The 16,649-nt window shown below is 41.6% G+C and overlaps 1 protein-coding gene across 1 annotated transcript in view; it reads right to left on the minus strand.

Moving 5' to 3' along the window:
- The window catches only part of myo15aa (myosin XVAa), a 35,726-nt gene extending 19,761 nt beyond the window's left edge, over positions 1–15,965 (minus strand). Inside the window, exons 1-26 of the mRNA XM_084370426.1 lie at positions 15,189–15,965; positions 14,709–14,791; positions 14,294–14,357; positions 14,011–14,120; positions 13,555–13,629; positions 11,277–11,367; positions 10,546–10,649; positions 10,319–10,382; positions 9,659–9,772; positions 9,394–9,555; positions 8,979–9,092; positions 5,010–5,068; positions 4,639–4,762; positions 4,346–4,441; positions 3,543–3,674; positions 3,317–3,442; positions 2,983–3,060; positions 2,746–2,900; positions 2,521–2,566; positions 2,282–2,406; positions 1,634–1,751; positions 1,326–1,501; positions 696–780; positions 479–532; positions 249–330; positions 24–154 (exon numbers count right to left, since the gene is read on the minus strand). Of these exons, the coding sequence (XP_084226552.1) occupies positions 24–154; positions 249–330; positions 479–532; positions 696–780; positions 1,326–1,501; positions 1,634–1,751; positions 2,282–2,406; positions 2,521–2,566; positions 2,746–2,900; positions 2,983–3,060; positions 3,317–3,442; positions 3,543–3,674; positions 4,346–4,441; positions 4,639–4,762; positions 5,010–5,068; positions 8,979–9,092; positions 9,394–9,555; positions 9,659–9,772; positions 10,319–10,382; positions 10,546–10,649; positions 11,277–11,367; positions 13,555–13,629; positions 14,011–14,120; positions 14,294–14,357; positions 14,709–14,791; positions 15,189–15,950 (3,330 nt within the window). The 5' untranslated portion in view covers positions 15,951–15,965. The remainder of the gene's footprint in view (positions 1–23; positions 155–248; positions 331–478; positions 533–695; positions 781–1,325; positions 1,502–1,633; positions 1,752–2,281; positions 2,407–2,520; positions 2,567–2,745; positions 2,901–2,982; positions 3,061–3,316; positions 3,443–3,542; positions 3,675–4,345; positions 4,442–4,638; positions 4,763–5,009; positions 5,069–8,978; positions 9,093–9,393; positions 9,556–9,658; positions 9,773–10,318; positions 10,383–10,545; positions 10,650–11,276; positions 11,368–13,554; positions 13,630–14,010; positions 14,121–14,293; positions 14,358–14,708; positions 14,792–15,188) is intronic.
- Positions 15,966–16,649: the final 684 nt, after the last annotated feature.

Below are 16,649 nucleotides of genomic sequence, written 5' to 3' on the forward strand. Positions count from 1 at the left end.
AATAATATTGATGCACATCTCACCCTGAAGTAGATCTGTACGTAGCGGTAGAACGGGTAGTTGTTGATGTCCAGAGGCAGAGTGAGCTGAGCATCTTCTTGGATGTGAGGCGCCTGAAGAAGAGCCAAACAGTCTGAGTGCAACTCCCTCCTGACTGGAATGAGAGAGAGAGACGCTAAATCAACCATTTAGTTCATGAATATGTATGATGAACACCAATGTTGTCTTCACAAAAGACATTTACAGACCTCCTGCTGTCTGCAGTAATGCGCCAAGCTCTGCAGGGATCACCAAGTGCGTGACGTTCACCACCTCCCTCTTGGTCAGCTCCTGAAAGAGTTACTGTATTTTTTATCTATCTGCAGAGTAATGACGAATTCAGACAAAGTTTCCATTCAAATCAGAGTAAAAAAGGAGAAGTGATAATGGCGAAGCGTTTTCAATTCCCATGTAAATCCTGTCCTTACATCCATCTTACCATCTCTCTCCTCCTCCTTTCCTCTTCAGCTTTCCTCTGGGCATCAAACTTCATCTGCACTCAGATCACAGATGTCACACATTTAACATTTTCACTTCAGTCCAGGGAAAAGAGATTCTAAAGTAATGAATATGCATGAGTGATTTAAGGCATTAGAGGTTACATCAAATATGCAAGAAAGGAGATATGTTGCCCATTGAAATATGATCCCATGTACCTTGATGTATCGCTTGCGGTTGACGTACATGTGGACGAGAGAGCGGAACCGAACCAGACTCTCCCTCATCTTCACATAGTGCTTCCTGAATAGCAGAATGAGACATCTCACTGTTAACACATGTCTAACACCTAACATCATGTGCCAAGTCCATTTTCTATGAAACTTTATGCAAAGAGACGAACGCTGTAGGGGTGCTTCATGACAAAAGTCACCATTACAATGTGCTTTAATCTCATATTACTGCAGCACCTCTATTCACCCTCATTCTGGACACTCAGTTTGATGACTCTCTTTCAGGCCCCGCCTCCTGAAAAGCCCAGTCCACTCTGATTGGTCAGCTCTCACATGCCTGAGCAGGCAACACCCACTGTGTTTCTGCATCAGCTCTGCCGTTGTTTTTTTGACTATGGCTCTGCTGGGGGCGGTGTCTGTACAGTTGTGACATCACAACTTTACAGAAGTCATGACGGCTCATTAAAGGCACAGAATCCAAATACAGGTTGTGTGCTTTTCTATGTGGATTGTATATTTTGACACTTTGACTTTCACATTCACATTTCACATCAGGCTGTGAATATACACAAATCAGTTGATGTTTATGGAGCCAGTAGTAGCAGAGGTGCTGACCTCATGAGGAAGCCTCTGCACTGTGCCTGCAGTCCGATGATCTTCTTGCGGAAGGCCATGAAGCGTTTCCTGACGAAGAACATGCGGGTGTAACGCTGCAGGGTGAGAGCAGCAAGATTACGGGTGCGCTCCCGTTTACACTCCAGCAGCTGGTAGATGTCCTCCTTCAGAAACAGCTGCCATTCACACATACACACAAAACATCAGTGGTTGGAGGCACAGCCTATTTACAGCCTATTTGTCACTCAACACCATCAAAGGTTGCATTGCTAAAGGGTTAGCAAGAACATATGAGAAAAGAACGTCACCTTTGTGACTCCAACATGGAAGGCTCCTGGTCTTAGATGACACAGTTTACTGAGCATGATCACACAGTTCTCTCCATTAGCCGCTGGAAGCTCTCGTATGCCCACCAGGGACTTATACCTGGTGATGACACATAAACACACACAAAAAGTCTCACTTTTTAAAAAGATAACATGTGATCCACCGGCTGCTTATCCTACTTGTACCACACAAACTGCTGATGCCTCTGCTGCAAATTAAAATGTGACTCCCCAGAAGTCTTCAGAAGATCTTCAGATTCTTCAGAAGATCTTCCAGATGTTCTGAAGAATCTGAAGATCTGGAAGATCTTCCAGATACTCCACGTTCAGATTCAGAACAACAGATGAAAAAGTTAGCATTAAATGCATGCTTACATGCTTACATAAAAGTGCTAGCATGCTGATGTTTTGCATGTATAATGTTTATCATGTTCATTTATCTTAATTTAGCGTGTGAGCCTGCTAACATTTGCCAATTAGCACTAAACACAGAGTTAAAGGGCCAATCATACAGCTCCCTCTGTGTAAACTTCCATTGCCAAAATACTTCTGTTGAATCTTGAGGTGTAACGTCACAAAGCCACCAAAGTGCCTTTCACCATCCATTGATTGACACTATGTGTGTGGTACCTGAACAGGAAGACGTAGAATGGCATTCTGACAGGATACCCCTCTCTGCGGATCCTAATGGTCTCGAGGACGCCTGAGTGTCTCAGCTGGCTGCTGACCAGGTCATTCTCAAACACACCTGGTTGCTAAACGCAGATGTATATGTAAGCACATTCAGTCACTCATTACCGACAGGGTACAGTGAGACTGAATGCATGCAAATGATCATCAGTAGAAACACAGATTGTCTAAAAATCTACCTTCATATTATTTGGCTTAATGCAGCGAACAAAAAAAGGGTTGCACCTGAAATGGAAGAATATCAGTCAGTAATCAGCTCATATTCCTTTCTAATTCAAGGAGATTGCTTCTTGTATTAAAAACAATATTCTAACTTGGGATTGTGCCAGTTTGTGGACAGCAACTGTGTGCTATGTATTATTATTATTATTATTATTATTAATAATAATAATTTTCAGTTGAACCTCTCCATCTTCTCCACAAGCTCTAGCAGCGACTGTTGGAACTTGTTGCTGACGGTGGGAGCTTGGTATTTCCTGGTAACTGTGCTGCTCTTCCTCATGTGACCTCTCTGCTGACCCGTCACCTCTGCGTGAACCAGGAACAGTTTTGACACCATCTGGACACATGAATGTTCACATGAATTAGAATACATGACCATATACACAAATGTAGACGTGACGACGTTCCTCTCCTCTCACCTTGTTCTTGCTCTGAATGAACAGGTCCAGGACATCCTGACGGACCTGGTCATAGTTCTTATCGAGGAACTTGTAAACCTGCATCGGTGACACAACAAATTATTAGGAGATTTGTCCCAGAAAGTATGGGATTGATTGTTGACATAAAATTAGGATACAACCGCTGATGCCTTAGCTTTTCTTTTTAATAACTCACAGCCATCACTTGATCACTGGTACTATAATGCCTAAAAGCATCAGTTTGCTCATGGTACAGATCAATAACAGTTAATCAAATAGATTCTCTTGACATCAGGTTTTGCTAATTGAAGTTAGCCACTGAGGAGCTCTGTACCTGGTAGGTGACCCGACCAGCAAAGTGCTTGATGGTGAACTCTGGGAGGGGCATCTTTGGCTTCAGATACAGTGGGTTGTTGCCGTGGTGATAGTGACACTTTTGGAGGAAGGTGTGGTCTGTCGCCTGGCAACAAAGCAATAGACAAATAAAAAAGATGAATATATTTAATGTATGACAGATGTGTCAGTATCTTCAGGTCCTCCTCAGGTTTCTCATGCCCCACCTGCGGGAAACAGCTCTGGTCGTCCAGAATCCTCAATATCCCATGAGGCTTAGCAGCAATGAGGTCAATGCAGGGCTGGTTGTCACTGAATGGGATGTCCTGCCAGGGGATCTGTTCTCGATTGTACTCCTCCTGCACAGGGATCACATGCGATGCAATTTAACACACAAGTCCTTTGTCTAGATATAAACTTTTATACATTTCTGTCAACCAACTTATCAATTAACTCACTGATTAACTCACTTTTTGTACCCTTGTCTAAAAAAGTCTGTTTTATTTTGTGTATGGATTTGTGATGTTAAGAATGTGTTTGCATGTGTGTAACTGAGGCGTTGTCCCCGTCATATACAGATATTTTGCTAAATTAAACATTTGCTCTGTGTTTTGGCCTTTTTTTCACACGCAAACAGGGTTTTAGGTCACCAAAATGCCCCCTTTAAAGTGTAGATTTGTCAAAACTTCCATGTACTTCTGTGCGTCCATGTGGACATGTAAAATGGAGCTTTTGGGAAACCATGATCCTCACCTCAATTTGCACACGCCTGTTAGTGTTCTGCAAAATGAACATGCACCAAAACAATAACAACAGCGGTGGACTACTGCTTTGTTTATGCTTCAGGAGCACCAATATTAGTTATTTGTTAGCACTCAAGGTCTTATTAAAAGTTTATAACTTAACTTAGCAGCTTTCTACAATTTTGAATCAAGTTGAATCAATCATGGAATCGTTTGTACAGAGATATTTTGTCAAGCTAAGGTTGTGTGTACAGAACAGTGCCTCCACAGGTGTGATGTCGACTCACCTGTTCTTCCCTGAATACGATCCTGTTGAAGAAGAACTGCAGGTACTCGTTTGCATAATTGATGCAAAGCTGCTCAAAGCTGTTGAAGGCCAGATCCTGTTGTTCCCACACAAACACACAGAGACACAAACACACACACACACGAACATCTGGTAATTCTTTCTGTCTCATCTGCATGTCTAAAGAGTGATTATCCTGCAGTGTCTCTGCTGTGCGACAGAAGGAAGTGACAGACGGGATGAGATGCATCATCCTGTGTGGAGGAGGATCAACGCAAGATAAGAGACACACACCTCAAATCCATAAATGTCCAGGATGGAGATGGAGATCGTGTGTTGGCGGGGGTACACCTGAGCATTGATCCTCTCAGTTAACCAATGGAAGAGCAGCGAGTAGAGGATCTTGGCAACAGCATCTCTGGAGAACGCAGATTGTTTGTGTGAAAGCATTCAAAAACATCAGATATAACAGTAAAACACTGACAGGGAAATATTTACATACTTTCACATAAATAAGGGGTGTGAATAACTTTTTCACTGATGCAAATTATTAATCTTAATCAGAACATATGGCTAATTACCTAAGAAAGGTACTGCATGTGAATTGCATCTGGAGGAAGAGTAATTTATTTTCATGCAGTGCATGTTGGGTAGTTATCTCTCACCTGGCATCAACAGCACTTTCTACAGTCAATGGCGTGAAGATCTTGTCCCTCATTGTCTCCTGTAGAGAGGACAAAAAGGTTGATTAAAGCAACACATTTTATGAGGAGCCAAGGGTGAACAATTTCAGTATCCTGGCACCTACTTCATAATTTAAGGCAAATCTAACATATACTGCATATGAACTATTTAAATATTTAAAGACTGTACACAGCTGTTTCCACTTATGTTGCCTGATTTGACGTCTTATTGAGACTGTATGGATGTGTGCAGACTTGATTGATAGCTCCTTCACTCTCCTGTTAGTGTTGTTGTGCCCAGTCAGTGATTTTATCATGTTAAATAGGAGGGATGGCCCTAACCCTTACCCCAATGTATAACCTACCTGTCTTCATATCTCCCCCAAAAAACATATAAAATATTTTTTATATTTACAATATTAATGAGGTAATAATACAAACTCAGAAACATTCATCTTTTCTATAACTGGATAAACAAGCTGTTCTCAGAGGAAAATAAAGTCCCAGAACACTGTTTGAGGCTAGAAAGGTGGCAGGGTCCACCACATATGCATGTAGATAGTCATAAAAACAAAGAGAGTTTATCTATTTAGTTTGTTTTTGGCATAAAAAATCAGTTTCCTCTCCAAAGCTACATAGTCCGCCTTTAAGTATTTATGATTAAAGAGGTTGTATTATGTATATATTAAGGGCGACGGTGTTGCATTTCTTCAAATCAAGGGGAGGATCCCGTGAAATGTATAATAACACTGGGTAGGGCCTTGCTTTTTTGAAAATGGTACAGTCCCTAAAGTGAAATACCTCAACATCATGCTGCTTAATGCTCTTTTGTCTGTCCCAACTTTTGCAAACTCTCCCAACCTTGCTCTCATCTCCTCCTATGTGCTTCACTTCTTATTCTACTTTTATCTCCCTTGCTGACATCTTCTTCTTTGCTGCCCTCATTTCCTTCCACGCTTCCACATTTTTACTTCTTCTATCTTCTATTCTCTTAGTCATTGACGTGAGTGTCTGGGACTTCAGGTCTGTCTGCATGGTTTGAAACTTGAGACCTCCTCCTTAAATGCACTAGATTGTCACACACAGACACAAACACACACAAACCTACATGCACACACACACCTCATCCAGCTAGAGGAAATTAGTGGATACGACTGACTCCTCTCCTGTTACATAGGAACCATAGGAACCACCTCTGTAATTAGAAAATCAATAATACAAAAGGCTCTCAGTGTGTTGTATAAGAGCGAAGAACGTGTGGAGGACATACGGTGCACCGTGATCAGATGTACTTGTGTAAATGTATTCCTCCCTGTCAGAAGCATCACAAGACCGTCAGGACAACTTCAGCTCCTTTAAACCGGATAGTTAAACAGTATGTTTTATGAGACTGGAATATGACAGAACGTGGATAAAAAACAAAAGAGCTACCAAGAAAACAAGGATTTTTTTTCAGGATATCCACTTTGTGAGCGTATGTACTATAAATGGAGCAACAGGGTAAATCCAGTAGAGGGAGAACTAGAATACTCTTTTGGTTTGTTAAGCCAGTTTCTTTCTTTTTCTGCTTATGATCCACTAACGCCGACGGGGTCATTCCTGTTAAGCTCATGGAGCTGGTACGGATTCAGTGCCTTTTTGCTCAAGGATAATATGGTAAATTAAAGCTCAGGACTGAATGTGTGCCATAAGAGGAGATTCAAGGGATGTTTCAGTCAGGTTGGAGGTTAAAGTTTTTCAGATGCTGCCCTTTTTTGTTTTGTTTTGTTTTTGCAAGTCCTGTGGATATCCTTCTTTCAACAACCAGCCTGTTAACAATGACAGCTCATCGGATACCACCAGCGAACTCTGCCTAAAGCAAAGGAGTGCAACACGGCAATGTTTTTTGTCCCATTTCTCTGAATTAATTTCGCATAGAGTTGTTTTTTTTCTTGAATTTGAAATGCTGAGGCAAACAAAAAGCTGCCGTTTTGGACAAAGAAAGCAGGACTCTCATCCAAAAGAGCTGTGATGTTTGGAAAAAGCTGGTGAATTGAAATCCCAACAAAAAATTTAACTGAAAGGTCTCTTCCCTCAAGCTACAGTACACTCACTTCTGCTGAGCGGGGCTATTTATAAAAATATGAGCTATCCAAATGACACACTGTAAACAAAAGAGATGCTTTCACTGCCTGAAGCTTCGCTCTACAAAGAGTAGCTCAAAAGCAAGTGTGTGAATACTGTTTGTGCCTATTTATGTCTGAGTACTGGATGTCCTATCATACAATGCAGGATGAGTGCATATGTGTTTACCTTGTTGTGTTTTGCAGACATGTGTAGAGTAAACAAAGTGCTCATTGGTGTAATCATAGACAAACCTGTAGTCACATTATGTTTTAATTGTTTAGCGATTCTGTTTCCACATGGAAACTTAATCAGGCTGCTGCACATGGCGACAGATTTGATTTGAGATTTGTATTTCAAAACATGATGAAAGAATGAATGAATGAATAAGGGCTCATGGAGGTCAGAGGTCAATGGTAAGGCACATAACGGGTAAAAAAGTCCAGGACACAAAGACACAGTGACATGTAATGTGGAATAAATTAAATAAAATAAATAATCATTACAGCTAAGACTCAATAATCTCAAAACTGTAAGTCTCTTTGCATTTACGAAAATAAATGAAGATTTCCATTAAAATCAGCAAAACTCTGGGTGACAATCATCTTATGGATTTTTTTTTAATTACTTTGAAGGGTACAGGCAATTATTTTGTGTTTCTCTGAGACTTTCTAAGACTTTGCTTACCACTAACAGTGGAGAAAGGTATTTGAATAAAGCAGGTAACACAACTTATGGATGTGAAAAGCAGTTTGAGCCAAAATGGTCCTTTAAAATAAATCCCTTTCAGTAAATCAAGTGAAGAACTAAACCAGCACACAAATATTTTGAGGCTCCGACTCAGAACCAGTGGTGCATTGACAGGAGGCCATTACTGAATAGAGCTAAAACAGGTGGTTTAACAGACTACATGCTTGAGCAGACTGAGAAGTCCTCCTGCAGTGCCACACTGCCAAGATCTGTAAAATATCCTCTACTAAACAATCAGTTATAATTGAACCAATAAGCATTGGCTAAAGTTTACAGCTCATGCAGTTGCTGCATATATATTATCTATCCAAAATAAAAGAACCAACCTTTTGTCACTTATTTGTACATTTTAAATATACAGCTTTCTCTCGTAATATCAGTTACTCAACAATATACATTTAATTACCCACTCCTTTTACTGTTTACCGATACAAGTAGTCCTTCTTCGGTTTGATTCTGAAATAAACTGCTACTTGATGCCTAAAACATCCCTTCACCCAGATAAGGCACAGTAGCAGCACTTTTTCACATTCTGACTGAATGCAAATACAGTGTACTCTAGCGGTCTCTCTGGCTCCACCAAGACAGATGAGCATGAGGCACTGTAGTGAATAATCTACTGGGGACATGTGGATTATTACTTATAAACGAAGTAAGATAGCCAAGAGACCAATATCCCACAAACCTTTAGTTTATGAAGATAGCTAGGGCAGAGAAAATTTTATAAAGCCAATCACAAAGAGTCAAGACAGCTGCACAAGTAGACTAGTGACAAAAGTACACCTCTTTCTTTCCCTCTGTGTGTGGGATCGACAGGTGTGCCTCCTTTGTGTCTGGGCAAACGACACTGAGAGGCAATACAATGTCTTTAATGTCAGTACATACCATACAGTATGTGTACAGAGGCGAGAGAGAGACACTGGCACACTGCCATGTTACCTGCCTGTCAACATTGGGTCAAACTCAACTGTAAACGTACTGCACAGAACCACCCAGTCTGAGAATGATGGGGTTTTATACCTGGACCAGCTCTTGCTTTTAAGCAAATATTTTTATGTAAAATGTAATTAAGAAGTAATTCCCTAGTGAGATACTGACTGTGACTTTGTAGGTGATGGCTTTCTGTAGTCCCTCTGGAGAAATCTGCAGCAGCTCTGCCACCACTCTGATCTCCTGAGCGCTCACCACTGACGCCACCTCCTGGCCATCAGCCTGTAGTGCAACACAGGAGAGAAAAAAAGCATCTGTTGTTCTAACAATCATCATATATCAATAGCCTGTATTTTTTTCTGTTAATTGACATAATGTTTTTACATATTGTCATGATAAAGAAAATTCTTTTGTTATTTTTACTTGACTATATTTCCTCCAAAATATTCCAGAAAGACAACAAAAATATACGTTGTATTTCACATACGTTGCTATTGGAATTGCCTGTATTGTCTCCAAGTAAATTATATTAATGACAAAAATAAAAACAAGGAAAGATAAACGATTACTTTGGTAACTCTACCTCATGTCTCTGAAAGTAGACGTTGCCCAGGTGCAGTATGGAAGAAAGAACTCTAAAGATGGCCGACTGGTCTTCAGGGGTGAAGTGGAGGATCTCCATGGCAGCAAGCAGACGCAGGAAGTCATCTGCATCGTTCTTTCCTGTTATCCCACAATCCCCTCCCTGTATGGAGAAAGAGACACTTCCAAATGTCATCTGTATCTCCAAGCAATATTTCTCAAAGTCCTGAAAAGACTCATGATCATGCTGCACTGTGTTATTCTACCTGGTTGAGGTAATAGTAGGTCTCAGCCCCTTGTAGATAGAAAGCCTGCTTCTGCTGCGAGGGAAGACCTGCCAGCATCTCATAGAAGATGTGATAGTTTCTCTCATCTTTGGCCTGAAGGGGAAACACAAGCTTAACATTTTCACATACAGGAAAGTATAAAACCACGTTTCCACTGCAGGAACCTTCCTGAGAGACTGGGAACCTCTGGAGGAACTCCAGAGTATGTTTCCAACATGGCAAACAGGGTCCAGATTACATTCTGGGAACATTACCACCCAAAAGTCCCTGCTCAGGCCTAAAGGGACTTTTGAAGGTGAGGTTTGCATTGTTGAACAATTCTGATTGGTTGAGGGATGCAGCAATTTATTTCAGCCACACACAACATTATAGCTGTTGCAGCATTAACATCATTGTTGTTGTATAGTCACGTAAAAATAACATGAAAGACAGCTGTTGCTCTTTCATATGTCAACAGATTGATTTGCCTAATCTTCATGGATCTTTAGTTCGCAGTAAATGCAGACATCAACAGGCTCAAGGAACCATTCAGTTAATTGAAAAGCTAATCCTGGGACTTCAGGTTCTGGGTCCTTGGGGTGGAAAAAATGGTTAAAGATCTTAAGTGTCATCTTCTATGTGTGTGTCTGCATGTCTCACCTGGAAGACGATACGAGACTTTTCGAGTAGATACTGAGAGGTTATGGCACCACTGATTACACCACTGGACAGAGAGACAGAGAGAAACGGCACAGAGCAAATGAGAGAGAAGAAACACAAAAACAAGAGTGGAAATAGATTTATTAAAAACAAAGCACTGTAGGGTCTAAGTGATTAAAGAAGGGATAGCTTGACACTAGAACTTTTCTGTTTGATTTCATACTTACTCTTCCAGAAAGACCTCTATGTATTTCCCAAAGCGACTGGAATTATCGTTCCGTACAGTTTTGGCATTTCCAAAAGATTCCAGAAGAGGAGCTGCCTCGAGTATCTACCAGGCATTCAAACACAGTAAATCAACATCTTTTGTCAGCCGGGAGACAAATATGCTCAAAATGTCTTGATCTGACAGTGATAGCTGGTCTAAAGCACACACGCTCATTGTTTTGTAGATCTTGTTTTCAACAGAATAACAAGAAACAATTCAAATGCATATCTAGATATGGTTATATGTAAAATTCTGTCAAATTAAAGACTTTTTTATGCACTTTTCTGAATAAGCATGAGTTAATTTAGATCCTGATCAATCAGACAGGTGAAAGGATGCTAAACAGATTTTATCTGACAAGAAAATTCACATGAAAACACAATTTCTTGAATGAATATTGTCACACACCACAGCAAAACACAGCAACTTGCTATTCTTATGGCCATATGTGAAGATGAGGTGTAAAGTGTAAAGCACAAGTCATGCAGGGAACCCCACTACCTCAATCTGCAGCCAAGAAGAGCCAGAGACAGAGAAACACGGAAAAGAAGACGCACAGACATTAGTCATTCTTCAAGACAGGAACGTGTGTGTCCTGGCAGCACTTTGTGTAGGTCAGGGTGTGTGTGTGTGTGTGTGTGTGTGTGTGTGTGTGCGCCCGCGTGTGCATGTGCGTGTGTGTGTACGTACCTGTTGTGAAAGATTGCATTTGTGATCTATTGCTGCTAGGTAGCGAAGGACTAGTTTGGTGGCCTCTGTTTTCCCAGATCCGCTCTCTCCACTGAAACACAGTCACACATTTACTGTACAGAGATAACACATTGGTATGACTCAGCAGTTGATACAGTGTTCTGTGTTTGAGGTCACAGCATTTCTCTTTGCATGTCAGACAAACAAGGATACTGTTAAAAAATGTGAAATAAAGCCAAGTTTAAATTTTACCCAAGTGCATGTGGTTGCTGTATTTTATATTGGTTAAATGAGAAATAGAAAGAGAAATATCAAATGTCAATTGGAAGGATAAACCGATATATTGTTTTCTAGCTCAGAATCCCGACATGACCATATACCTTAACTTTACATGCCCAGGTACATTTAGTCAGAATTTACACTGTTTTTGACATTGCCTGGCGGCTTTTCTCCTGCAATTTTCGAAATTTTCTCATCAGAGATGGGATATTTTAATATATTTACACACTAATGATAACATCAAGCATTAAATGAACTATTTTGGCTCACCAGTCACACTGGCAAAAACTAATATGATGGTAACTGAACAAGCAGAACAGCTACACACACAACAAACAAAATAGGAGAGAAAAACGACAACATCAGAAAACACTTTCACTCTTAAAATTAAAATTATCTGCACATATTCAATGGATTCCTTCATGGCAATAGTTTTCTTTAACGGTGGCAGGTTGAACTTTCCCATTTTGCATACTGGGCTGTGATAATCCAATTGCTAAAAGGTAAAATGGTGGAAAACCCAGTCATTTTGATGACAAGGCCAAAGAGTGAACATTATCCGCACTTTGAGCACCACTACACCCAGCTTTATTAATCACTTAGAGCGTCCATTATTCGATCCTTCTCACCTTCCCTCTGGTGTGTGTGGAGCGTTTGACTTAATTGACTAAGTGATGTGAGACCAGGCTAATCTTGCATTCGCCAAGGCCTCCTTTCCACTTTTGCGTTAAACCACCTGAAACGCTCTTAAGCAGACACACACACTGCACCTCACCACTGCCAACGGATTAGCTCTAAATACCACCATTATGTAAGCTTGGCCACAGGGGGACAGAGGTTTGTGTGTGTGTGTGTGTGTGTGTGTGTGTGTGTGTGTGGGTGGGTGTATTTAGGGACACCAGCACCATGACCACATTCCAGCATAAGGTTTCAATTAACAGGCTGGTTAGCTAAAAACCGGGCCATTACTGGTCACTGTACACCAGACCACAGTTACCCGTTAACACGCACTCAGTGACTCCCACACGAACACAGGGTTCGCACACGTTCACTTGGACACACAAACCTCTGAAAGATAATCTGCTCCTGGCCCAGACCTGGCTGGGCTTTCCTTACAGGTGTCTCCTTCCGAATACAGCTAGAGTGTTCCAGGTGTGTGCAAGTGTGTGCACGTGAAGGCATCTGTGTATTTCCTATGATTGTTTCTGGCCATCTCTAAAAGCACACACCCTTGTGCCTAGGGATGCACTGCATACGTGTGTATCCGAGTTAGATGTAAATGAGCTTAGCAAGTGTATGCGTGTTTGCTTGTGGAGATCAGTTTTGACATGGAGCGAGGTGCCTGTGACAGATAGGCGGAGCTGAAGAGGAGTGAAGGATATGGCTGTGTCTTAAGTTTGCTGGCCAGAAAACCACAGACAGACACTCATGAATTTACAAACACTAATCCAACTGGAGATGGAAACCTGACTGTCCAAGAAGCTTCATGTACACTGTGTACACCAAGGTTATACCTTTACGAAACTCTGAAAGGTTACTAATGAAATGCAACAAAAAGGGTTTTTTTCTGTCTAAAACAGGTGTAATGTATAATGTGTAATAAGAAAAATCTCACAAATTCAAGTATGTGAATGTGCAATAAAGTTTTGTTGCAAATGTTTAGTGCATTTGTACATTAGATTTGTCCAGGAATATTTTCAACAGTGAGGTCAGACACAAAACCCTATCTGTGTGTATGACACTGAAGTTAAGAGCTACGAGTTAGTTGCTAACTGACCATCCAATCAGAGGAAGCCAAACTGAAATTTGTGAACATCATTTCACAACTCAAAATATAAATTACTTCTGCTTTACTAACCCTCCATACATCAATCACATATGAAGTGATAAATAGTCTAATAATGAACCTTAAAGTCTGATTTACAGGTAAATTGAAAGTGATTAAAAATGGCAAATGAAAGAAGGTTTTAATATGGATTATAGAGACTCAGCCTCTTACCTGATTATTATGACCTGGTTGTGTTTGGCATCCATCATTTTGGAATAAGCAGCATTTGCTATGGCAAACAAATGCCTGAAGGAGAAAGAGAAGCTACTTTTAGATATCTACAGGGGTGAAAGCAGTGAACTGAAACTATAAGCACCAAAATATTTTCTATATATTTTCTGTTTTTTTGCCTTCTTTTCTTCTTTCCTGCTGTAATTATTTACCAGTTTCATTCCTTCCTTCCCTCCTTTTCCTTTACTAAAATGTCAGCTTTCTTCCTACCTTTAATTTTTCTTTCATTGCAATCAACAAAGAAAAAGCTTAAAAACAGAGCATGATAATTACTAAAAAAATCTATAGTACAAATTCACCTTTTCTATTTTCGTCAAGTATAAAGACAGTGACTCTACTACCTTCAGATTGTTTTTGGTTCATTGTTCCTGAAGTTTGAGATTGAACATGACTTACGGAGGGTTCTCTCCCAGAGCACAACCCTTGTACAGCAGCACCACGTCCGTCCCGTAGATGTTGTACATCTTATAGGGGTTTACAGACACCAGAATACTACCAATGTACGTCTGAAAAAAAAACAAGGAATGAGAACAGTGAAAAGAAAAAAATAAAGAAACATGACATAAAAATTATAGGTTTCTAAAATCAACACATAATCACAGACAAACTTCAGATTTATAGGTTCAAGACATTCTGTAGGTGGTTGTATGTTGGATGTGTGTGCTGCTCAGAGACTTGCATAAATAAGCTCCCGCTCATATCTTTTCCTCAGGTTCAGCAGGACAGCCCCCTCATGCATCTCCCTTGAAGGAAGCAATAGGACAGTAGTATTTAAGGACAAAGAACAGAGAACTTCTCAAATAACTCCACCATCTAGACCACTTTTGTATGTTTGTACTGTGTTGACTGTGCATCTTTAGGCCCGTCACCTAATTGCAACTATACACTTTTCAGCTTCAAGAACCCATCCAGAATCTTGTTTGAAACTTCAAAAACCTTGGTGTGTAAGATCAGGAACATGATATAATTGTCTCCCTCTCTCTGGTTAAGGTAGTTGTGGTGGCAGTTCATTATAATGTCATACTTGTCAGGCTGTCATACTAGGTCTCTCGCTGACACAGTGTTAACTCAGGTGTGTGTGATCTTTGACTCACTCAAGCTGTGTCATGTCCTCCACTCCATCTTCCTCTTGCTGTTCATGCTGAGCCACAGTGGGCAGGCTTCTGATAGAGTACATCTGAAACATACACATACTCACTCAGAAATGAAGACATGATGCTTTTACATAGCCGATGCACAATGGGATCATGCACTGCAACATGCACACACTCACATGGAACCTTTTCATTTCTCCATTGTATCCAGAGCCCCTCATCTCACCAAAGAAATGTGTTTCATTGTGCCATTACCTATTCACTATTCTGCTCTTTCAAAATCATCAACATATCATGAAGTTACCGAAGTATCCCTCTGATTACTCCACTCTACTGAAAATTCTCTACTGTTCCAGGTTTTCACTACTTTACACTTCCAACTGCAAGATGACTTGATGAACATTTGGACTTCTATATACATATAGTATAGTGCCCAACTTTGCCAGCTTGTAATGTGAGTGATATATTCAAAACCTTTACCTTGTCAAACCATTGTCCTTGTGGTTCCCCCTCCCTGCTGAGATTCCACTCCCCTGGATCATGTCCCACTTGTCCCTGTCCCATCAGACTGTGGGGGTCCAGCAGCTCCCCATCTCTATACATTGACCACTTATTGAGGTTCTGCACTGTTCCATGAGGCAGTAACCTCTCTGCACCCCACACATCCACATCTTGCTGCAGTCCCAAACCTTGGCCCTGTGCCCAGTGCTGTTCAGGGCCAGATCCCTGGACCTGGGGTGACACTACAGCATATGAGGGTAGGCGGAAAGATGCCCCCCGGAGGTTAGGGTTCTGCAGGGCACCAGAAAGGTTTAGTGAGCGAGGTTCTGGGGTGCTAGGAGCACCAAGTCTTGTCATGATATTACCATCAGGGAGACGGTATTTTGCCCCACGAAGGTCTGGGTTCTTTGATAGCGCATTAGACAAGTCAAGTGTTTTGGATGCAGTAGTGGGCTGAGAGTGGGTCACCAGAGTTCCATCTGGCAAACGGTAGTTGGCAGATCGGAGGTTCTTGTTACGGAGAGCATTGGAAAGGTCAAGAGAACGTGACTCAGAGGTATCAGCAGAACCAGGCTGCCTTAATAGTGATGCATCTGGGAGTCTGTAGGAGGCACCACGGAGGCCGGTGTTTAGCATGGCACCAGAAATGTGAGGAGAGGTGGGAGTTTGAGGTTGGTTCCGAGCAAACAATGATGATCCGTCTGGGAGCTGAAACTTTGCTTTACGCAGGTTAGCATTCATCAGGGCGCTAGATAGTCCTGGTGATGATAGTGCACTCTCAGCATTCTGAGTCTCATCTCCCGGCTGTGTTAGAATTGAACCATCTGGTAATCGATAAGAGGCCCCACGAACATTACGATTGAGAAGAGCAGAGGAAAGCATTGAAGGGGTGGCAGGCTCAGGTGCTGGCTCATTTCTTGTAACCAAAGTTCCATCTGGCAGCCTGTATGTAGCTTTACGGACATTGGAGTTCAATAGTGCAGAGGAAAGCATTGATGAGGAAGGGGAGGGTGCAGGTGCAGGTTCTGTCCTACTAACAAGAGTGCCATCAGGCAAACGATATGTGGCCTGTCGCAAACTTGGATTGAGCAAGGCAGAGGACAGCTTAGAGGATGAGAGGGGTGATGGACCTGGGGAAGGTTCAGCAACAGGTTCAGTCCTGGTGACCAGTGAGCCATCAGGTAAACGATATGTGGCCTGTCGCAAACTTGGATTGAGCAAGGCAGAGGACAGCATAGAGGATGAGAGGGGTGATGGACCTGGGGAAGGTTCAGCAACAGGTTCAGTCCTGGTGACCAATGAGCCATCAGGCAAACGATATGTGGCCTGTCGCAAACTTGGATTGAGCAAGGCAGAGGACAGCATAGAGGATGAGAGGGGTGATGGACCTGGAGAAGGTTCAGCAGCAGGTTCGCTCCTGGTGACCAATGATCCATCAGG

Source organism: Pagrus pagrus (assembly GCF_965226575.1).
Source record: "Pagrus pagrus genome assembly, chromosome: 13".
NCBI classification, from domain to species: Eukaryota; Metazoa; Chordata; class Actinopteri; order Spariformes; family Sparidae; genus Pagrus; species Pagrus pagrus.